Raw genomic sequence first — 24972 nt, 5'->3', positions numbered from 1 at the left:
CCACTCAACATTGTTGAATTAAAAACTCACCAATCATTGACTATTTCTCTATGTATTACATTGATTGCTATCGAATCTAATTCGAGATTTAACACGGTAAAATTTGAGTTATGAATTTATTAAGTTATTTTTGATATGAGATTATTTTATTTTTTAATAGTGAAATGATATTGTTTTGAAAAAAAAAAATTGTAGGATTGATTTAATTCATTCAATTATCACAAATTTTAAATAAAACTTAACTCATACTAGAGTAAACATCAACCATTAAAGTGAAGTCGGGTGTGATAAATATGAATTTTACATCTTCCATACAAACGTTTCACCATTGTCAAGGACAAGAATGTGTACATCTAAGAAACCTAAGATCAAAAGTACTAAAAACTGAGAGCTTATCCAAAGTCAGGACTGATAAAAACAGCTGGTTAGACCAATAATAACAATCAGAATCCTAAGCAGCTTTTTTTCATGTCTCAATCATGGTTTCCATTACAGAGAGTCAAAGGGTATCCATCATCCATCCAATCCTAGGCTGTCTTACTCTGACATCTCTGTCCCTGTCTCTCTCTGTATATATTTTTTTGTTTGTAATCAAAATCATGCACTAATTTTAAAGCACCCATCTCCTTGAATCATGGTCTTCGTGGATCCTCCTAGTGCATGAGTGACCTTCACGATCTTGCCACCTCTCTTTTTTCTTTGCCATTGTTGCTTAGTTAAACACAATTTTAGGATCACCACATGACTGTTTCCTTTTCCTTTGTTTGAACTTTCCAAGAATTAAACTCGTGCCCCTCTTCTCCTCTATCTCTCTTTCTTGGTTTTGCTAGTGTGTCTTTTTGTTGCTTGAAGGGTTGTGTTTTGTGGTTTTTTTTTTTTGGATTTTGTCTCGTGTTTAGCTTTCTAAGATTCTTTGACCTTCTTTCTTTTGTTGGTTTCCGGTTTTTGGCTTCTTTTTTGTGTTCCTTTGCTTTTTGGGGCTTTCTGTTTTGTTTTTTGTTCCCTGAGGGAGACACAGACGAAGAGATAGATACACAAGTGCCTGTTCCATCTAGTTCCTTTTGTTACTGTTGATGGGCTGTTGATGTCTTTGGAGGTTGGTGTGGATTCAAATACTAAAAGCATGGGTTTTGATGAGAAAAACAAAGATGAAGTTTCAGAGACAAAAGCAACAACGAAAACACCTCCAAATGAAGAACATAATGTTGATGAACCTAAAAGTGGTGGGATTAGTAGAAAGATGAGTGAGAGTTCTCTTTATGCAACTGATCAAGAAGAAGAGGATGATGATGAATCTCATGAAAGGAAGATTGAGCTTGGTCCTCAATACACACTCAAAGAACAACTTGAGAAAGATAAGGTTTGTCTTTCTTTGTCTTTTCTCTTTCTTGTTTCTTGTCATTGATTACAATTCGATTTTTGCTTTATTTATGCCCATTTCTTTTATCTGTTTTCTGGGGTTTGAGAATGTAGGATGATGAAAGCTTGAGGAGGTGGAAGGAACAGCTTCTTGGGGCTGTGGATATTGAGGCTGTTGGAGGTAATGAGATCAATTAACTTAGAAATTTTCAAAATGTGTTAGTTTCAAGTATAGTTTAGTTTTCCTTGGCAATTACTGGTAACATTTTTGTTAATTAGGGGTTTGATTTTGGTTAAGCACAAGTATAATTGTCAAATTAGACTTTCTTTTTCCCAAATTTTATAGCAATTGTGTTTGATTTCATGCGTTACTATGGTGTAGTGTCATCATCTCCATTTATTCTAGTATACTGTTCCATTGGTTGAACCTGTAAATAGTTGAATTTTGGATTAAATTTCCTCCGTTACCTCTTGGATTCTTGGAAGCAATCTAATCAATTAATGGCAGATCAAGTTAATTTGTTCAGATCTCTGACATTATCTTAATGGGTTTTTTTTTTTTAACTATGTAGAGACTCTAGAACCTGAAGTTAAAATCCTGAGCCTCGAAATCAAATCCCCTGGTAGACCTGATATTGTTCTTTCAGTTCCTGAGAATGGCAAGCCTAAAGGTTCTTGGTTCACCTTAAAAGAAGGTAGCCGCTATAGCCTGCAATTCACTTTTGAGGTTAAGAACAACATTGTTTCCGGCCTCAAATATAGTAACACAGTTTGGAAAACTGGTGTCAAGGGTAACAGTCTCTCCATCAATCTCTTACAAGCTCTCCCTATCTGGCATTCTTTTCTTATGTGTAATAATGAGTTTCACTCGTGGTGATTTTTCGTCACAGTTGATAGCTCGAAGGAGATGATCGGAACCTTTAGTCCTCAGGCAGAACCTTACACTCATGAAATGCCCGAAGAAACTACTCCATCTGGTATTTTTGCTAGAGGATCATATGCTGCTAAAACCAAAGTAAGTTCTACCAGTTTTCCTTGTTTTTTAGCCCTTCCATATTCGATATTCGATATTTTCATGCAACAGATATGTGGGTTCAAAATATGTTCAACCTAGCACCTTTTCTCAATGATATACTTGTTAAATTTGAAATGTTACGGGCTCCGTAGATTAGAAGGCATTCTCACATGGACCATGCACATCATGTTCAGTCTTTTTCATCTGTTCTGCTGATTCATGTGACAGTACATGTGGGGCACCTACATTCAAGAGCATGATTTAGAAAAAAAGGCAAAAATTCAAATAATTTCAAATATGCTAGCATTAAATCCATTGCCATTTAAAGTCCCATCACTTTAGTTACCAGAGCATCCAGCAAGCGTTAACTTAATGATAACCGTTGGAGTTTAAAGTGATTGTTGTTTATGATTTGAATGATATTTTTTTATTTTTTAAAAATTATTTTTAAGATTAATACATTTAAATAATTTAAAAACATAAAAAAATAATTTTTAACAAATATTTTCTTTTAAATTTAAGATATCACGATTGAAACCATCGTTTCCAAACGATTATCTGCTTCGAATTGACATGCAGGGTAATGTTCCAATCAACTAGTTCTGGAGTAATGTGCGCCATAAACTATACAAGTGAAAATTTTAATTTGTGTGTCATCCAACGTTTAGACATTAAGTTTTACAGATAAATTATTATATCCATAGAATTTCTGGTTTGCACAAGCTGCTACTGATTTCCATTGCTTTCTTCTTTCTCTGTCTCCAGTTTGTCGATGACGATAACAAGCGCTACTTGGAGATCAACTACACCTTCGACATCCGTAAAGATTGGCTGCCAACTCAAAACTAAGAGTTTCTTTTTACCTTCAAGTTGCAGCTTCCATATAATTGTTTTACAAGTTGGAATATGCTTTTGATGTTTAACATATCTTCTTTTTATTGTCTTATTTATGACTCCAATTTGAGACTGGTCATTTGAACAATGAAGATAGGATTTACAAATTTTCAGCTAGATGTTCATTTTCATAATAGTTGGTTAATAAATCCACCATTAGCTTAAATTGAGCACTTCCTTTGTTTCTCTCGGATCATTATTCTACAGAAGAGATGAAGACAGAGAGGACATGTGCTCTATACTTTTACTTTTTTTAAGGATAGGAATTCACTTCAAAACCATCCCAGAAACAGTTTTATTTTATGTCTCCATCTTCATTTTTCTAACCAACCACATTCTTGTCTCTTTTGTACCTGTCCCTTCAGTCAGTCGTGTGACATTAGCTAAACGCAGCATTCTTCTCCTTTTGCTTTGCTTTCAAAGTTGGACAAAGTTTTCTGCTTTAACTGCCTTTTTCTGTCATGTTCTCTTCGTTGCAATTCTTTTGCAACGGTTCTGTTTTGCATCTTTTGTTGACTCTCAGTTTAGTTTTAGAACTACGTACCATGTTGAAATGGATGGCTTGTGGGGGTAATTGGCTCATCTTTCTAAGGACATTGTCTGTGGGACTAGGAGCCTTTAATCATGGTGGGATGGAAAACAACAGCAATTGTCTGGACTGTCATTGAAAAAGAGTTACTAAAGGTAGAAAAGAATGATGGATGTGATTCAAGACACTCGTCGTTGCATTGTGATCAAAGCCATGCAGCTTCTGAATATATATTCGGATCCTAGCAATGCAAGCGATTGTGAATCTGCAGTGGCATTTAGGCAGTGTTCGGTTAGTTCCTCAGTATAGAAGAGAACGAAGTACGAGGAATAAGAATACATTTTGCTAATTTCATGTTTATGTAAAAAGAGAGATATCGAGGACGGAGAAAGTGCTAATCTGAATCCGACAAAATAAGTGTAGAAATCGATGAGTAAAGATTAGAGAAGATAATAACAAATGAAGCTTTTGTTATTTTTTTTTAGCCTAGGTATCTGGGCTTGTTGATTCCAAGCTTTGTAGTGACTGGGCTTGCTTCCAAGTCTATATATTTTTTATTTTATCAACTTTCAAATATGTTTTATCACGTATATATATCCATATTTTATTTTTTAAAAAATATTTTTTAATAATATAACAGTATTAAAAGTTTGAATTTTTTATTTTATCAAATTAATATGAAAAAACATCAATGGATTAAAATAAACAATAAATTATGTTATATAATTTAAATAGTTTATGATAATTAAGAACGAGTGAATTAGAGTAAATTATTTTTTTATGAATTGAAAAAAAGTAATTACCAAGAGAGTGTTTTAAATTAAAAAAGTAAGATTTTTATTTTACTGAATGAGTTGGTTTTTCAACATTATGAAAGAAAATAATATCATTATTGAGAAATTAATATAATAATTAAAACATACATATATATTGAAATGAAAATTTTTCATGTTCTTAAAGAAATTGGATTTAATAATGAAGAGGTGTGGATTGAATGATAACAAAAAAGGAGTGTATTTGTAATGAAATTATTTTCTTGCATTTTTAACCATGTTAGATTTTAATTTTGTGTTGGTGCACAAATTTGATTTGATATATAATTGGTTTAATTACTTATTTTATTATTAATTATACTTGAACGAATAATTTAGCGATTAATTAAATAATAATTTGATTATACTATTTCTTTTAGCCATGAATTATCTTTCCTAAATGATTACAAATTATTCTTTTAACATGTTTATTGCTGGGTTGAGAAATTATCATTTAAAGTTACTAAAAAGAAATTAATAAGTAAAAATAATAGTTTTTATTTATTATTATAAATACCTAAGTTCAAACGTAATATATATAACGTGTAAAATAGATGTTTCAATATTTTATTTATTTTATTTTGATCAACTAAATCTTTTATCTAATATTTCATTTTGTTTTTTTTATAGTTTGTTTGAGATTGTATGATAGAGATTATTTTTTAAAATATTTTAATATCAGCATATTAAAATAATCTAAAATATTAAAAAAATTAATTTAAAATAAAAAAATAAGATTTTTCAAAAAAACAGGTTTGAAAAGCAAAAAAGAAATACTGCCTTATTGTTTCCGTTTATGTAACCAAACAGTACACAATGCCAGAATCCGCACGGCATTAGAATGATGCCGTATGAAAAATCTGCAGAAGTCGCGGGCGACTGTTTGTCTGGAAATGAAAAATTCAATCGATGATGGTGGTGATTGCGTTGAGATAATATTAATTAGCCGTCGAGATAATATCAATTAGCTAATGTTTGATATTGCATTGTATTTTAAATGGATGGTGTGGAAAATTAAAAATAAAAAATTTTAATTTTTGTATTGTTTTGATATTAAAAATATTTTTTAAAAACATAAAAAATATTATTTTAATATATATTTTTAAAAAATACGCTAAAAAACAATATTTTAGATATTCTTGTAGTACTACATGAGATCTGTGTAAACAGTAGAGATGATTGATTGACGTATGAATGCTCAGTCAACAAACGCGTCCAGAGTTGGCGAGTGGAGTCACTGTTTTAGACGTGGTTGATGTTATTGATGGGATCTTGATACACGGTATTTCGTTTCCGACTTGTAGTGGAGCTGGCATCATAACACATTTTAATGGCTGTGCTCACGGGCGGAGGAATTTTTTCTTCACTGGGATACTAAATAAATATATAATTTTTTTTAATATTTATTATTCACGTATATAAATTTGTAAAGTAATAATCCAGACTTAATTTAAATATACTATTTAAAATATTAAAAAATAAATTTAAAAATACAAAATTAAAATGAAAATAAAAATAAATTTATTATCAAATTACATCTTTGATGTTTTATGAAATAAAATTCATCTATAATCAAATTTGAATTAATATTGTAATAACTCCTCAACCGAGATAAAATAACAATCTAATGTCAATTGAAAAACAAAGTAAGTAATTTTTTTTCCCTCTCAATTCCTCCTTCCTTCACTTGATTCTTTCTTAGATTAGTGTTTTATAAGTTGAACTTTGTAAGTTTACGAAGTTATTTTCTTATCTTTTTTTTTTATGTTTTTCCCTTACTTTTCTCTCTTGCTTTCTCTTTTCTTTCTTTTTCTATCCTGCTTCTGCCCAGTCGTTAGCATATAAAAGAAAGGAAAAACTTATTTGTTTTATTTTTTAATGGCACATAATCATTTTACCCTTAATGAGTCTTTTTCCTTCTATTTAACAGTTTTTTTTTTGTTAGCACTACCAAGCTCCCTTCATCCTAAAATTTTAACTAGATTTTATTCAATATATTAGAAGGTCCCTCGTAAAATTTTCAGCTCAATCTGATGGTCGGATTGAAAATTACGTCTAATAACGTAAAACTGGTCAAATTACGATTTTTTTGTCAAATTTTTTAATTTCTTCAAAACTTCTGAAATTTTAACTCAAGTTAAATCATAATATTAGAAGGCTCTACGCAAAATTTCAGTATTTTTTGATAACCCGATCGAGAATTATAAATTTATATAATAAATAAAAGAAGAAAAACAAAAAAAATAATATAGCAGGAGGGGGATACGATTAATTTGGACTTTGACTCTCTTAACTAAAAAAAATATAGATTTTAATTAAAAAAAATAGCTGATTTGATGAAGAAAATATATATTTTTTAACTAATTTAATTAAATATAAACTTATTTAATATTAATACAAATGTTTTTTTTTTTTTTGATAAAATCTTAACCTGGTTATAACCCACCCAACAGAATTAGATCATGCTCTATAGTGATAATTTCTCTGGCTCCTATATAAAACTCTAGTGTTGGTAGGTTCTCTTGCATACAATCAAACACGAGAAAGTAGAAAATGGAAGTTCAGATTATTTCTAAAGAAATCCTGAAACCTTCTTCTTCCACTCCGCAGCACCTAAGAACCTATAAGCTTTCTGTCCTTGATCAGTTAGCTCCTCCTATTTACATCCCTATCATCCTCTTTTACTCACCGGCCAGTGAGCATCTCTGCAAGAACTCTGATCATCTGAAAGAGTCTTTCTCACAAACATTAACTCACTTCTACCCTTTTGCTGGACGAATAAAGGATGATTTTTCAGTTGACTGCAATGATGATGGCGCTGAGTTCATTGAAGCTCGAGTAGCTGGTGACATATCCATGGTACTTGAGCAAGCAGACATAAATCAGCAGCAACAGCTGCTACCATGCAGCCCATATGGAAAGTCATCTAAGCTAAGCACTGATCAGGTAACGCTGGCAGTTCAAGTCAATTACTTCAATTGTGGTGGGGTGGCAATTAGTATCTGCATTTGGCATGCAGTTGCCGATGCGTCAACTCTAGCAACCTTTGTTAATTGCTGGGCTGCAATTTCTCGTGATCCCAATAACGTTATCGACGAGGTGGTTTTCGACTGCACGACACTCTTTCCTCCACAAGATTTATCAAGCTTCTCTTTGCACAGCTTCGTAAAAGAGGATGTGTCAAGTGAAATCGTGATGAAAAGGTTCTTGTTTGATGGTTCCAAGGTAGCTGCTCTAAGAGATGAAGTAGGCAATGGACCATCTTTGGATCGTCCGTCTCGTTTCATAGCTGTTTCAACTCTTATTTTGACGGCCATGATGACCGTAACCAGAGAAAATGAAGCTATGCAGATAAATGCTGCAACCATTGCTGTCGATCTGCGGAGGAGACTGAAACCACCAGTGCCAAAACAATCAATTGGAAACATTTTCCAAGTGACAATAGCAAAATGGCCAGAGAGTGAAAGTAATGAGTTGAGCTATAATGGTTTAGCGGGAAAACTTCATGAGTCAATAAGGATGATGAATGATGACTTTATCAGGAAGTTTCATGCTGGTGGCGGGTACTTTAACTTCCTCAAAAGATCTGGGGAAGAAGCTAGAAAGGGTTCGAATGTGACGGTGTTCGGTTTCAGTAGTTGGTGCAACTTTCCATTTTATGAAACTGATTTTGGGTGGGGCAAACCTCTTTGGTTAAGTCCTGCCTTGAAGCTTAACAGGGTTGCCATTTTCTTAGATACAAAAGACGGTGAGGGAATAGAAGCATGGATTGGACTGTCCGAGGAAGACATGGTAAAGTTTGAACAAGACCCTGGAATCCTTACCTATGCTTCTTTCAGTCCAAGCATATAAGCTTCATGTCTTCCGGTCCAGATTTTCTATTTTGATTTGTCAACAAACTCGTTGGTTCTTGATCTATTCAATAAAATTAGCTTGCTGCTGGGACTGGTTGCATCATGCCGCCACACCAATCCTAATGTATCGAGTTGCTTAGGAGGATGGTTCTTTCACTTTATATGCTTTCAGTCACTTCACTGTATTTTTAGTTCGTCGATCATTTTCCTTTCTTTATTCGTTGTATCGTCTACAGTTGAAGGAAGCCAAAATCTTTAGCGACCTTCTAGTTCTGTTCTTGTTCAAACTCTTTTATAAATTTATAATGCTTTTGTTCTGCATCTATAAGGAGAACCGATCGAGGGTTTTCAAGTTACAGTAGAGTCTAACGTAAAGTTAGAAATAGAAGCTGACAAGATGATGATTTTTTTGACTTTGAGTTATGAATTCTAATCTGATGCAACTAGCTAGCTTCTATTAGATTAGAGTTTTTGTTTTATTAGTGTTGCAATTTCTTTGATTACAATTCTAGTTAGGCTATAAATAGCGAATGTATTTGAACATATAAGTAAGAAATCAAATTCAAACATCTTTTAGAACTTTTTCAAACTATCTTTCTTTAATTAAGGATATCTTTTAGGGGTAATTGGCAAAAACTTTGTAGGCACTGTTCATTTTGACAAGGAATCCTTGTACGCGTATATAGTGTTTGTTATTACGATCAAAACATTGTTTTTTAAAAAATTAAGTTTTTTATTTATTTTTTTTTTTGATTATTTTGATATGTTGATTTTAAAAATAAATTTAAAAAAACATATTATTTATATAAATATCTAAACAAAAAAAATACTTTACAAGATAATAATTATCAAAATACCAAACAAACACACAAAAATAACTCAACAGCGTAGGGAATCCAAAAGCATATACAATGCAATCATCTATGTTTTGACTAAATGAGAGAGATGCTATATGAGCGATAAAATAACAATATCTAATATTGTCTTCAAAATGGTAATTATGACAACCTTTTGTCATTGTTTTGACATGAATTTGGTAATTAATTATGCATGATGATGTTTTTAAAAATATTTTTCACTTAAAAATAAATTAAAATAATTTTTTTTAGATTTTTTAAATTCTTTTTTGGATAATAGATTTTTTAATTTTTAATATCAATATATCAAAACCATAAAAAATACTAAAAATATATCAATTTAATGTATTTTCAAGCTAAATATATTTTTAACACCTTTTTAATAGAGACGTGGGTGTACAAATAGGCAAACTACATATTGGACATGATGTTGGGGTTCCGAATATCATACATACAACGAAAACAATAAAACAAAAATTTTTAGGAGTCCCTAGAATCTCATTAGATAAATCTATAATTTTTTAAGGATTTATTACCTAAAGATATGATCTTATTTGGCTTGAATAATTCTTTAAAAGTTGGGTTGACGCAAACCACAAGTTGTTTAATTGTCTGACTTCCAAGAGTAATCCACAAGAACTATTGTTGAGAAATCTCCTAAATTCCTATTTAGGAGAAATGGATTGCTATGCCTAGAATGTTAGTTTTTTATTCAGTGACTTAAATAATTTTTCTATCTAACAAACAACCACTAAAAAAATAAAAGGCATAACTTACTATTTATAAGAAAATTTAAAAAATCTTATAAATTAGCAAAATATCAATTTTTTCATTGGATAATATCCACATATCAATTAAGAACAATTTTTTCATTGGATAATATCCATACTTAAAGTAAAAGCTTTATTAAGCTTTTTTACCTTTATATTGCAAAGTATTCCTTGCAATTACTCCTTCAATGTACTTTCTTGCCACAGTGATAACAAATATCTTTGTCTTTCTTGATGCTTCTAATAGGTTTGTTTGCTTTAGAGACAATACCTTTATTTTTTTAATCCTTCTTTTTAGACATTCTAAAAGACTTAACTATAAGAACTTGATCTTTTTTCTTTTTAAGATCCCCTCCAGTAGTCTTAAACATATTAAACAATTATATTAATGTATTATTCAACTTGTTCATGTGATAGTTCATAATGAATTGCGAAAAGTTTTGGGGTAATGATTATAAGTCCAAGTTAACACTTAACTCATCGTCCTTGATAAAACTCAAATGACCCTAATATAGTAGTATTTAAGAGAGCATCGATTAGAAATATTTTAGTAATAATATTTTGATGCAATAAGAATATCATAGCTATAACAACTATACTATTTTCTTTGTAAATCATTTTTGTTACATAGATTTTATCTTTACTCTAGATTCATAATAAAATATTAGATTCATTAATCTAATATTATTTGAATATTAAAGATAAATTAAGTTTTTATTAATAATAAATATATATTTATATAAAAATAATAATATCATATATAACTAATTGATTGGTTATAAGGGATATTAAACTATCACATGAAGCATTACATCTTTCATATTAAAAAATTATAGGTTCGAAGTATGATAATATTGTTTTTTTATAACATCAGTAGCAGAAAAAAGGTGGGGAAAAGCATGCAAATACCAGTAAAGACACTATTTAATTACATGGTCCAAAACTTTATTGGAGCAATGTTTATTTTGATTGAAAATATTATTTCCATCGTGTAAGATGTTAATATTCCATGGACTTCAAGTTCATGAGAATATAATTGAAATTTACAAGTTGGTGTCGTGGTTACATAATTGTTGATGAATATTGTAAATAATAGAAAACAATAAAGACCACAAGATTTAACCTAAGTCGATAATATATCTAATTATATAAGAGCAATTTTTTTTTAATTTTATATATATAAGAATAAATTATATAGCGCGCGCGCCCACACACATATATATATATATATATATATATAAAAGGGCAGAGGCATGTCAAAGATTTCAGTGGGCTCTAGCCTAGGTCAAGATTTTATCAATATTTTTTAACTAGTTTTATATAAACAAAATTTATAATTCTCGATTAAGGTATTAAAAAATTATGAAAATTTACGGGGAGCCTTCTAATATGATGCTTTAGCTTGGTTTAAAATTTCAGAATTTTTGGAAAAATTTAGAAATTTGATAAAAAATCACAATTTAGCCAGTTTTATATTATTGAGTTTAATTTTCAATCCGACCATCAGATTGAACTGAAATTTTACTAGGAATCTTAAAATATATTGAATAAAATCTGGTTAAAATTTTAGGATAAACAGAGTTTGGTAGTGCTAAAAAAACCGTCAAATAAAAGCAAATCGACTCATTAAGGGTAAAATTATTATTTGCTATTAAAAAATAAAGCAAATCAATTCTTCCTTCTTTTTATATGTTGCCGATAATATATCTAATTATATAAGAGCGAAATATATATATATATATATATATATATATATATATATATATATATATATATATATATATTGCTTATATACGAATGTGACCCCAACCTCTCTTTCATCCCAAGCAACCCAAGCAATAAAACAAGTATGAAGAATCTAAATTATTCAAAGAATATACCCACCAAACTTTAACTCTTTAGTAATTTTCAATAATACTCCCCGTGACCCCAACCTCTCTCATTCATCCCAAGCAATAAAACAAGCAGATGTCATCATTTGGCTTCACTCTAGCCTCTATTTATAAGGCGTAAACTACAAGAATAGTCTTCTTTTTAAGCTGAAAGGAGGAGTCTGCTCAGTTGGTGGGTGCATGAACAACGGCATGCATGACGTGTCCATGCCTAACTTTTACCAAAATCCCGGTAGCCAATTAGCCATCACCACACTTTTCAAGCAGCCATAAGATTTTCTTCGACAACAGTTCCTGGAAGCAGTAGAAAAGATTGTATAACTGTTTAAAGCGGATTTCTTTGCCTGAAAAGGTGAGTAATTGTTTGATATGACGTTCCTTTTTTAATCCAGATTCATGTCATTGGCCTTAATTTTACCCAATTTAGTTGTGATGATGTTAACATGTGATAAAGTAAGTTAATTAAAAATGAAGAAGTCCAACATTTCAAGTTTGAGATGTAAGTCCCACCATCACAAATCCTCCTGTCATTAGTCTTAAAATTCCATTCAAAACACGATTAGATTATGGTTGATATATATGACATTAGGAGTATCTCAAGTCCTTTTAGCCTCCATGTCCTTTTTTTTTCTATTAATAGTAAAAAATCGTTATATCTACTGTGATGTAGTGAAACTAACACCCTATTTGTTTTACATAAAATGATTTTTTGGAAATCACATTCTAAACTTTCTTGTGCTTGCTTATCATTCAAAAAGTTGATCAACGAAAAATATTTTCTAGTCGAAGAAAAATTTGGCTTGATTTTCAGAAAAGTGTTTTCCTTTTATTTTAGTGGAAAACACTTTCCATAAGTTATGAAAAAATTAGAAATATCACGTTATTTATTAATGATATCAAATTTGGTCCTCAAACTTTTGATTGTTGTATATTTTGTTTTGATTTTTTTTTCAATTTCATCCCTTAGAATTTGATTAATTTGATTTTTATATCAACTTTGGTCCTTATTTTTATGATTGTTATTTACTTTTTCTCTTATCATTTTCTTAATTGAAACTTTTTATCTATCAGATTTGGTCATTATTTTTTTATTGTTATTTATTTTATTTGAAATAATTTATGAAATTGTATTTTTTTTAATTTCATCATCTTTCAATTTTTTTATCTGTTAGATTTGATCTCTATTATTTTGATTGTTATTTATTTTATTTGAGATAATTTATGAAATTAGATTTTTTTTTTAATTTTATTCTTATTCAACTTTTTAATTTGTAAGATTTGTTCCTTATTATTTTAATAAACTTGAAAAACAATATTAACAATTTATTTTCCAGCTTATTTTCTATGACATAGCCAAATACTAGAAAGTAATTTATAACTTATTTTTAATGATAATACCAAATATCAGAAAATAATTTACTTTTCAAGAATTTATTTTCTCACAAAAAATTACTTTTAAAAATAAATAAATTGTGCCTAAATCATTCTTTGTTTTAGCCGGAATATATCTCGTGCTTTGTGCCTTTCGTGCTTGGGCTATGCCCATTACGTCGCATTTTTGGGTCCATGCTGTGATTATATCTATTCAAAGCAGCTCAAGACACTTCGTTCTAACATCAGGAGGTGCTGGAAAAGGTTTCAAAAAAATCATGCCATCCTTTCCGTTTGTCTTCGCTGATATTATCTTTGGTTTTGTCAAAATACAAAGTTAACAATGTTTGCGATGAAGAGAACAAAAGCTATGAGCTTGATATATCCTCCTGATTGATGGAAAAGAGATCGATAGGGTTAGCTAATCAAGTTCTTATCTTGGTTTTGCAGGTGAAGAAACTCCGAGAGTAAGGGCTTCCTTGAGAGTACTACCTCCATCCATCTATCACTTCAATTCGTTCTTAGAACTCCAGCTGCACACAAGTTTTCTTCCCTTTTCCATTATTGGTAAACAATAATTAAAGAACACAAGAAGAATTTACATGCCTTAAAATATCCATCTATAAATATAGTAAAATTTCAATAAAAAAAATGATAATTACAACCACTATCTAATAATTAATTTATACCTAAACAATTACCACTCACTTTACTAATATAAGTATACACATCTCAAACTTTATCACTAATCACCTCACAAAATATATCACTCAGTGCTGGTAGAATAACTCCATTTTTCATTCACATCAAAGGGTTGGGGATGAAGCCTATTTATGCGTTTGTCTACGCGGCAGCGTTCGCGTTTCCAAGAAACACACTGATATAACCGTTTGGTTACAGATTGTCATAAAAATCAAAAGCATGAGTCCCACCATTTATATGCGGCAGGATCTCGGTTATCAGAAAGCAATAAAATACTGCTTTTTTTGCAAGTTCAACATGTGGTTGAACTTTTTAGAGATGAGTTATGTGGAAATTTATCAAAAAGCATCATGTTCTCTTCTCGTTTGGTAAATTGTTTTGTTACCAACCTTGACAACAACAGACAAGTGCCCTCTTTAAACTCAACCTAACCTTAAAATATTCTTGCCTTCACTACTTTTAGTGTTGATTAAAGAATTCGACTGACAAATTATTTGTCATGTAATTTCGATAAAAGAATATATGGTAAGGAAAAAAATATTAATATTATGCATAGTGAGGCCATATCAACATAAAAATAAGAAACAATAAGTGAAAAGATATATATATTTTTGCCTTGATATGGAAATTTTTTTTTCCCGAATGAATTACATACGTGATAGGATTACTGCAAGTTTAATGACACAATTATAAAATATTGTTCTAATATCTTAAGGTCTATTTGCAAAAATTTATTGGTTGTAATGTTACTTTTATTTAACTGTTCATTAATATTATGAATGAAGTCCTTTTAGGTAATTATACTATAACATGAAATTGAACCATAATTTTTAACCAAACACATTAAACAACTTTTTATTTAACCTCAATTTCAATCACAATTTTAACCAAACATATATTTTTCCAAACCAACATCAACTAAACACTTTTTATAAAATTACTTTTTTTCAAACCACAACCACAACAACCACCGCAATACCAAACACATTCATCCCACCAAACATATATTTTTCCAAACCAACATCAACTAAGCACTTTTTATAAAATTACTTTTTTCAAACCACAACCACAACAACCACCGCAATACCAAACACATTCATCCCAGCTTTCTTTATTTGTTTTTTTTTTTCAAAGTTAGCCACTATTTCGATGTCTAACTTTTCCTTGGTAAAAAACAACAGTTACCAATTTAGTGTTATTGACTTTCCGTGTATATAAATAGTAAAGTACGAGATGTCATGCTCGCGCGCTGCCGCGAGCTTATAAAACAAATATATTTAATAGTGTTATAATTGTGAACCAGCGCTAGATAAGTAATAGAAACTAAAAGTATGATGGAGCCAATATTTCATGATGGAAAAAAAAGTTGTGTTGGTGATCAAAACTTAGACAAAATGATTTGTAGCAATCCATAGTGTTTTGGGAGGAAATATACAGTGCTTTCGCCAAATGATTTAGCTTTTCTGTTAATAAAAAGCAAAAAAAAATTACAAAGCTAAATTCTCTACCAACTTAATATTAAAAAAAAACCAACAAAGATAATTTTGGAAGAAAAAAACCCATGAGGAAAAACGTTGTAGCAATTGACAATGTTTTGTGAGGAAAACTACAGTGCTTTCCCCAATAAAATAAAATAAAAAACCATTTAGAGAAATATTGTAGCAATCCATAGTGTTTTGTGAGAAAAACTACAACGCCTTCCCCATATGATTTAGTTTTATTGTAATTATAATTCTTAACCAACTCAATATTAAAAAAAAATGGACAAAGATAATTTTGGAAAAAATCATTAAAAAATCATATGGAAAAACACTGCAACAATTCACAGTGTTTTAAAGAAAAACAATTACAAAGTTAAATTCTTAATAAGCTCAATATTAAAAAACTCAAATCGACATAGACAATTTTAGAAAAAAAATAACAAAAAAAAACACCAAAAAAAAGGGGAAAAATCATGTTGGAAACACTGTTGCAATTCACAGTGTTTTGTGATGAAAGCTGCAGTGCTTCCCCACATGATTTAGCCTTATTTGTAATGACTTGTAATTGTAATTCTCAACAATGTTTTGTGAGAAAAGCTACAGTGCTTTCCCCACATAATTAAGATTTAGTATAAAGTTAAATTTTAACCAACTAAATATTTTAAAAAATAAAATCGACGAAGATAATTTTAGAAAAAAATATTACAAAAAAAAACACAAAAGAAACGGGAAAAAAACCGTGCGAGGAAAAACTGTATCAATCCATAGTGTTTTGTGAGGAAAAACTTGTATTTACTTGTAATTGCAATTCTTAACCAGATTAATATTTAAAAAATAAAATTGACAAAGATAATTTTAGGGAAAAACATAACAAAACAGAAAAAAAACCATATGGGAAAAAACACTGTAGCAATCCACAGTAATTTGCGAGGAAAGTTACAGTGTTTTCCTCACATATTATAACTATAATTTTTAACCAGCTCAATATAAAAAAATAAAATAAAAAAATATAATTTCAAAGAAAATCATAAAAAAAACAAAAACAAAAACAAAACCGTGCGGAGAAACACTATAGCAATCAACAATGTTTTAAAGAAAAAAATTACAAAACTATATTCTCAATCTGCTCAATATAAAAAAAATTCAACAAATATCATTTTAAAAAATAAAAAAATAAAAAAGAAAAACTATGTGGGAAAACACCGTAGCAATTCACAGTATTTTAAAGGAAAAAAAATTACAAAGCAAAATTTTTAACCAACTCAATATTTAAAAAGTAAAATCAACAAAGATAATTTTGGAAAAAAAGAAAAAATAAATGAAAAAAAAGGAAAAAAGGAAAGTTGGAAAAAAAAGGAAAGTAATTTTGGAAAAAGAAAAAAAAAGAAAGTTGGAAAAAAAATAAAAAATTGCAAAAAAGAAAGAAAAAAAATCGACAAATATAATTTTGAAAAATAAAAAAATAAAATAGAAAAACTATGTAGGAAAACACCGTAGCAATCCACAGTATTTTAAAGGAAAAAAATTACAAAGCAAAATTTTTAACCAGCTCAATATTTAAAAAGTAAAATCAACAAAGATAATTTTTTTTAAAAAAATAAAATAAAAATAAAAAAAGAGGAAAAGTTGGAAAAAAATAAAAAATTCTCAAAAAAAAAAAAGAGAGGAATGCACGGATCCACGGTGCATTTGAGCGTAGAAAATAGTGATTTTCTTTAGTCTTTTAATTTTATGTATGATATGTTAATAATATTACACGTGAAGAAGTTTTTTTTTAACAAAATGCTTTGATACAACTGTTAGAATTATAACATGCAAAAGCGATAATATATTATATGATAACATAAAAAATTGAGGCACACAAAAATTCATGTAGTTTACTCGATCTAGACTACATCTACGGGCAAATATAAAAAAAACATTACATGGAAATTAATTACAATCATTTTCTAAAAGAACAGTTATTATTCTCTCTCGTACTACAAGTAAATACCTCACAAACTCTAGTTATGAGTAAACACCTCAACTTCTCTTTTTTTATCTTTTTTTTTTTTTAAGATTAATATGGGTGTTCGGGTCAGCTTGCGCGCACCTCGACTAATCCCACGGGCTCTGAAGTTAACGACCATGTAAACCTCTAGTGGCCATCATATGAGCAACCACATGGCTCAAATCTAAAACTACAGAAAGAACAAACCTCTTGATTCCAAGCTTTTATCATTAGACCACCATCTAGATAATTTTTTTTTCTTTTTCATTAATGGCTTGGGGATGCAATCTATCTATAGGCTGGGCGTATCCTAGCCGTTTTTTTTTAAAGAAAAGTTGGGCAACAATTATGGTGCCTAACTTTTCTTTAATAAAAAAATGTTAGGCACCAATTCGTTTTCTTTTATAAAAAATGTGCAGCTCCATATAAGTATTGGTCAGTTCTCTTGTATTGAATCAAACACTGGCAACTAATTTACGGTTTTCTCTCACAAGAAAGTAGAAAATGAAAGTTCAGATCATTTCTAAAGAAATCTTGAAACCTTCTTCTTCCACTCCGCAACACCTAAGAACCTATAAGCTTTCTGTCCTTGATCAGTTAGCTTCGCCAATGTGTGTACCTCCATGGTTTTCTTTTACTCGCCGGCCAGTGAAGATCTCTGCAAGAACTCTGATCATCTGAAAGATTCTTTCTCAAAAACATTAACTCACTTCTACCCTTTTGCTGGACGAATAAAGGATGACTTTTCAGTTGACTGCAATGATGATGGCGCTGAGTTCATTGAAGCTCGAGTAGCTGGTGACATATCCATGGTACTTGAGCAAGCAGACATAAATCAGCAGCAACAGCTACTACCATGTAGCCCATATGTAAAGTCATCTAAGCTAAGCACTGATCAGGTAACGCTGGCAGTTCAAGTCAATTACTTCAATTGTGGTGGGGTGGCAATTAGTATCTGCATTTGGCATGCAGTTGCCGATGCGTCAACTCTAGCAACCTTTGTTAATTGCTGGGCTGCAATTTCTCGTGATCCCAATAACGTTATCGACGAGGTGGTTTTCGACTGCACGACACTCTTTCCTCCACAAGATTTATCAGGCTTCTCTTTGCACAGCTTCGTAAAAGAGGATGTGTCAAGTGAAATCGTGATGAAAAGGTTCTTGTTTGATGGTTCCAAGGTAGCTGCTCTAAGAGATGAAGTAGGCAATGGACCATCTTTGGATCGTCCGACTCGTTTCATAGCTGTTTCAGCTCTTATTTTGGGGGCCATGATGGCCGTAACCAGAGAAAATAATGCTATGCAGATAAATGCTGCGTTCATTGTTGTCGATCTGCGGAGGAGACTGAAACCACCAGTGCCAAAACAATCAATTGGAAACACTTCCCAATTGACAATAGCAAATTGGCCAGAGAGTGAAAGTAATGTGTTGAGCTATAATGGTTTAGCAGGAAAACTTCATGAGTCAATAAGGATGATGAATGATGACTATATCAGGAAGTTTCATGCTGGTGGTGGGTACTTTAACTTGCTCAAAAGAGCTGGGGAAGAAGCTAGAAAGGGTTCGAATTTGACGTTGTTCGGTTTCAGTAGTTGGTGCAACTTTCCATTTTATGAAACTGATTTTGGGTGGGGCAAACCTCTTTGGGTAAGTCCTGCCTTGAAGTTTAACAGGGTTGCCGTTTTCTTAGATACAAAAGACGGCGAGGGAATAGAAGCATGGATTGGACTGTCCAAGGAAGACATGGTAAAGTTCGAACAAGACCCTGGAATCCTTACCTATGCTTCTTTCAGTGCAAGCATATAAGCTTGATCATGTCTTCCGGTAGAGATTTTCTATTTTTATTTGTCAAGAGGCTCATTTGTTCTTGAGCTATACAATAAAAGTAGCTCGCTAGCTAATTGCGACTGATCATGTCAGGTCACACCAATCCTTGCTTTATGGCATCGAATATAACACTTTGGAGTTACCTTTCCAAGAATATAAGACTTGTGTTCAAGATGTGAATCCTAATGTATTAAGTCGCGTAGTAGGATGGATGTTCCAATTTATGTTCATTAAGTCATTTCACTGGATTCACCAGAAATAAGAAGTCTCACTTTGCTTGTACTTTTATAGCAAAAATTCTCATTGTGAAAAGAAATGCTTATTTTTAGTACATCCTTTCCTCTCTCCATTCATTGCATCTTCGACAGTTTAAGGAAGCCAAGAATTTTTACTGTCCTTCTAGTCCTGTTCTTGAAACTCATTTGTAATGGTGTTGTTCTACATCTCTAGTAGCTCATAGTTTGGTTAAGGGTATCTTCCGGGGGTAATTGGCCAAAATTTTGTAGGCATTGTTCATTAATGTAACAAGGAATCCAAGCATGAGTATATATAGCAGGAACCCAACAACATGTAGTTATCTGTGTTTTTAGATAGAGAAAGAGAGAGAGATGCCTTATGTGTAACAAAAGAATTATTAGTTATTGGGTTAAGCCTCATTTTCTATAAAGGAAAAGTCTGATCCAAATGTTTAGAGAAATTACTAGAAAAAATAACCATATTTTCTACTTATATATATAGGGACATAACCCATTATTAAAAGATATAATTTTTCATTATTAAAAAAATATAGTTTTTTCTTTTTGTTCTCCTAACAAGAACTCTCTACATTAACTTAACAAGATTTACAAAGATGTTTCTACCGTAAAATATTTCATTCTAACAATCGAAATGGCATTGAAACATTTGAATTAGGGATAAGAAAATGAATTCTTACATTACAAGTAAATTTCTTTTAATTTTACAATAGTAGTAGAGCATGGTTTTAAGAAATGTATTCTGTTAGATTTTATGCATTATATTCTATTGGTTCTTAACCTGCCTTTTAAGGTTTATGTAATTGATAATTGTGTGCAATGACTTGGAATCTTTCTTTTGATGTCACCTCATTTGTAATCCACCATTGAACAATGAGAGGGTCGTTAAGTAACCCAAATCTACAAAAATGTAGCCTAGGAAGCGAGGGAGCTTTGTGTATCAAATCTGTCTGTGCCTTGTGTAGAGGTCTGAGATGTGTGGGAAGCCTAGATCTGATGTCGAAGTAACTTGGCCGAATGTCTACAGTTATTCACTCGGTTCACAGTAGTTTGTGGACCAATAGAACGAGGCTTATGACTCATGGTGTCCATTTAATTACCTAAATCTAAGTTGCTTTTCATGGCTGGCCCTTAGAGATTGGTTTATAAATTTTATTGTTCCTATCATAGTTTTTAAACCCAACCCGGGGATTGACCCGGTCAAGAGACCGGGTCCCGGGTTTCATAGGTCAACACGGGTCAACCCGAAAAAATTAAAAAAAATATTTAATATTTTATTATTTTATATGAAATATTTTTTAAAAAAATCATGTAAATATAGACTATATATATTGTAAATAATAAAATTAAAAAAAATAATTTAATTTTTTTTTATCAAATTCTTATATTTTACTCGTATTAATTTATAAATATGAAGGTGAAATAATCAACATCAACCTTTCCCAACAGTAATACATTTCAGAAGTTTGTTGGCAAAACAAGACGGAGGGCAAGATAGAAAATTCACCAACGCATAGCCAACATGTATATAAACAACCCTTTCAAAATCAAAGCCCTAATTTATCAAGCAGCAACACTTTAAGGAAAGTGAAAGCTTTTGCCTTAGCAGCGCATGACAACTCCTCAACAGCAAGAAGAAGACTCTGAAGATGACTTAGACCTCATCAAGATCCTTCTACTAGACAACGAAAATGGATTCTCTAAACTACAACATGACACACCAACACAGGAAGCAGTACTTGACAACCACAACTCTGACCAGTAGCTACAACTCTCTTCACTCTCTTTGACAACCACAGCACCAGCCCTCTACCACCAATTCTTGATACAACATCCAACGGGTCTCGTCCAGGTTTGCCCGGGTCATGGGTCGACCTGCCGGGTCGACCAGGTTTCACCGAGCCAACTCCCAAGCGGGTTTTTACCTCCACCCAGACCGGTCCCGGTCCCAGGTCGGCCGGGTCCCGGATCGACCCGCCGGGCTGGTCCGGGTTTTAAAACTGTGGTTCCTATACATGAGTAGTGGTCTTCAAAATGCATGTGGAACTGCCATTTGGCTTTTGTATAACTGTCATTTTGCAGTTAAAAAAACAAAACATGGGAGAGACAATTAAATATTGATTAATTGTTAATATAAACACTTGCAAATATATTATATTGATTAATTGTGGTGCGGATTAAGTTTTTTTTAACAAAAAAATGATACATGCATAAATTAAATATTAATTATTATATTTATATGCTTTTGGAATATTTTGTTGTAGTTGATAAATAACAACAAATCAATCATTTATTTGGTTATACCATTAATCATGTTCATAAAATTCAAGATCACATTAATTATATGTATCATTGGATGAGTAGACTGGCTATACGTGGTATTTATGAGTTCTACATAGAACATCAAATGTTAATTGTTCTCAATTCTCTACTTGAGAAATGGATGTCGATGCGACTATCGTTGAAATATAGGCTAAAATTCTTAGATTTCAATAATCTTGCTGATGAAATGCATCTTGAGAGGGAACGTCAGTATACCAAAAAGGGTATACAATGTACTAGAAGAAGCGCAGGTCATTTGGATGTTGTTGCTAAATTTATTCCATGGTTCGAGCATAATGAACTTGAAGGAGATGACTTTGATGAAGTAGATGACATAATTGGATATCCTAATTATGTACCTGTAATATAAAATAATTTTGAAATTTATTATTCTTAATTTTGTATTTTTTTATTTCAGTATTTTTTTTATTAAGATAATTGGTTGTTTATTCTGAACTGTATAATTTATGTAATTTAAGTTTTAATTACATTATATGCAAGTATATGAAAATATCTGCAATTTGATCAGTAGGAAATGTTAGTTAAAACTAATAACTATAATTTTTACAATCATTTAAATTTTCAATAATAATTAGACCATATAGATAAAAATTGATTCATTGTTTAACATTATTTTCATTTATATTGTATGTGATAGATTATTATTTGTTCAATTTAAAATGTAATGACAATAAATATCATTTAAATTGTACTAGATATTAATATTTGTAATTAGTGTCAATTTAATATGACAACATCTAAAAGTATTATTTCTGATTTAAACCATAGAGACAAACTAAGTGAAAAGAATTACAATGTTTGACATCATAAAATATGACTGAACCTGAGTAAGGAAACACTACTCAACACAAGCTTGATATGGTTGCATATCAAACCCATAAGCATAAGAATCGTGTAACTCATATTATGATGTTGAGTAGTATGAGAAATGATATAATGTTGCGTTTTAAAAGGCATCATTCAACCTAATCAGTTTGGGACACGATAAAGATTCAATATAAGGAACCTCCACTACTAGATTTCGTCAGTTAACCCTTAATTTTGATGGTTACAATAAGCGTCAAAATCAGACGATGAGGCAGCATCTTATAGTCATGTCTAACATGATCAGTGAATTAAGAGGTGTTAGGCACAAGATAATTGATGAACAACAAGTCCAAGTTGTTATTCGTTATTTGCCAAGCAATTGGAAACACATGCGTGTTAACCTTACCCACAATGACAACATTAAAACATTTGATGATGTTGCTTGTCATGTCAAGCTTGAAGAAGATTGACTTTACGCTGAGAAGCATGTAAACGAGGCTTTTATATATGAGACTAAAATACAAAGATCATATGGCTCTAAATATAAAAAGGGCAAGGGCAATGGTCCTAAATATGACAAAAGAGAAATAGAAGCAGGTAGTAGTGGACATAAACCCAATCATGAGAAACACGATGGTAAGAAAGACAAGAATATGAATTGTTTCAATTGTGGTAAAACATAGTCACTTTGCTCATGATTGCACTAAGCCAAAGGTAATGTTTAACCACAATCATCCCTCTAACTTATATGTTAGTAGTTGTTTAATGCTTGTTGAATATGTTCTTTTTTTAACTGTAGACTAAGGAGCAACCGACTACATAGTAAGGGATCGAACAACCTTTGTCGAATTTCATCGAATTCCAAAGAAAAGTAGATACATATACATAGAGAATAATGCTTTCGCTTCTTTGCTTGGGATCGATACCTGCAAACTAGATTTGCATGCCGATCACACACTTTATCTTTATGATGTGCTTTACACTCTAGAAGTTCAACGGAATCTTGTGTCTATTCTTGCTTTACTATAATTGAGCTTTTATATTGTGTTTCTTGGTTGTTGTGTAAAAATATACCTGGATAATATTTTTTATGATTCTAGTTTTGTATTAAATGGTTTTATGGTGTTAGACACCGTTAATGTATCTATTAATGATGATGTTTCTATTTATGGTGTTCAAAATTTCAGCACTACTAATAATAGTGACATCATAACTTGGTATGCTAGATTATGACACATTGGGAAGACTGATTATATAGATTGACAAGAGCTGGTCTTTTAGGTTCACTTACCAAAAATGAATTGTTTGTTTGTGAGTGTTGCCTTGCTGGAAAAACAACTAGATTACTATTTGGCAAAGCTAAAAGAGTCAGTAGTCCATTACAACTTATTCATTCAGACATTTGTGGCCCAATGAATGTGAGGGCAAGACATGATGTGAATTATTTCATCATATTTATAGATGATTTCACACGATTTGGTCATGTTTATTTGATCTTACACAAGTCTGAAGCATTGGATTACTTCATTTGATACACCAATCTGGTGGAGAATAAACTAAGCATAAAAAACAAAGCTTTAAGAACTGATTGAGGACTTGAATATCTATCTGAAAATTTTAAAAAAAATTATGATGAAAAGATATAGCTAGACATCTAACTATTCCTTATACTCCATAATAAAATGGTGTAGTAGAAAGGAGAAATATAACCTTATTTGACATGGTTATGTCAATGATGATGCATGCTAACTTATCAATTTCCTATTGGGGAGATGCATTGTTAACTGTTGCCTACATACTTATTCGTGTGCCCTCTAAATCCGTCTCATCCACCCCGTATGAACTATGGAATAATGAAAACCTTAATCTAGGTTATTTGCATCCATGAGGGTGTGCAGCTTATATTCACAATAATTCTCATGAATATGAGAAACTTGGTCCTAGAGGGAAGAGGTGTATTTGATAAGATATTTTGAACATTCCAAAATATTTGTATTTATTGGTGAAAAAGCTGATGAAAGAGTGACAAAGATTAAATCGCATGATGTTGTATTTTTAGAAAAGGATTTTCCAACGACATAAGAAGTTAATAAAGATTTTTAATTATATGAAATGAAAAATCTAAACTATGACACAACAAGCCATTCAGTAAAGGACTTAGAAGAAACTTTTAATCCTCATGGAGATAGTAGGAGTGACATTTTGTCTATTCCTAC

At 31.1% G+C, this 24972-nt stretch overlaps 2 protein-coding genes and 1 pseudogene across 2 annotated transcripts; all 3 read left to right on the top strand.

Annotated features, from left to right (window-relative positions):
* Positions 1-420: 420 nt before the first annotated feature.
* On the top strand, positions 421-3385 carry LOC7463670 (rho GDP-dissociation inhibitor 1). The gene is made up of 5 exons (XM_002308745.4): positions 421-1360; positions 1474-1540; positions 1932-2150; positions 2250-2374; positions 3140-3385. The coding sequence occupies exons 1-5, from the start codon at positions 1085-1087 to the stop codon at positions 3221-3223; spliced, it is 771 nt and encodes a 256-aa protein (XP_002308781.2). The 5' UTR covers positions 421-1084; the 3' UTR covers positions 3224-3385.
* A 3703-nt stretch (positions 3386-7088) lies between these two features.
* On the top strand, positions 7089-8784 carry LOC7463669 (stemmadenine O-acetyltransferase). The gene has a single exon (XM_002308744.4). The coding sequence runs from the start codon at positions 7163-7165 to the stop codon at positions 8459-8461; it is 1299 nt and encodes a 432-aa protein (XP_002308780.3). The 5' UTR covers positions 7089-7162; the 3' UTR covers positions 8462-8784.
* A 9192-nt stretch (positions 8785-17976) lies between these two features.
* On the top strand, positions 17977-19683 carry LOC18099744 (stemmadenine O-acetyltransferase-like; annotated as a pseudogene).
* Positions 19684-24972: the final 5289 nt, after the last annotated feature.

The sequence above is a fragment of the Populus trichocarpa genome, chromosome 6 (genome assembly GCF_000002775.5).
Source record: "Populus trichocarpa isolate Nisqually-1 chromosome 6, P.trichocarpa_v4.1, whole genome shotgun sequence".
NCBI lineage: Eukaryota > Viridiplantae > Streptophyta > Magnoliopsida > Malpighiales > Salicaceae > Populus > Populus trichocarpa.
The sequence above is the reverse complement of the archived record's forward strand: the minus strand, read 5'-3'. Positions and strand labels throughout refer to the sequence as shown.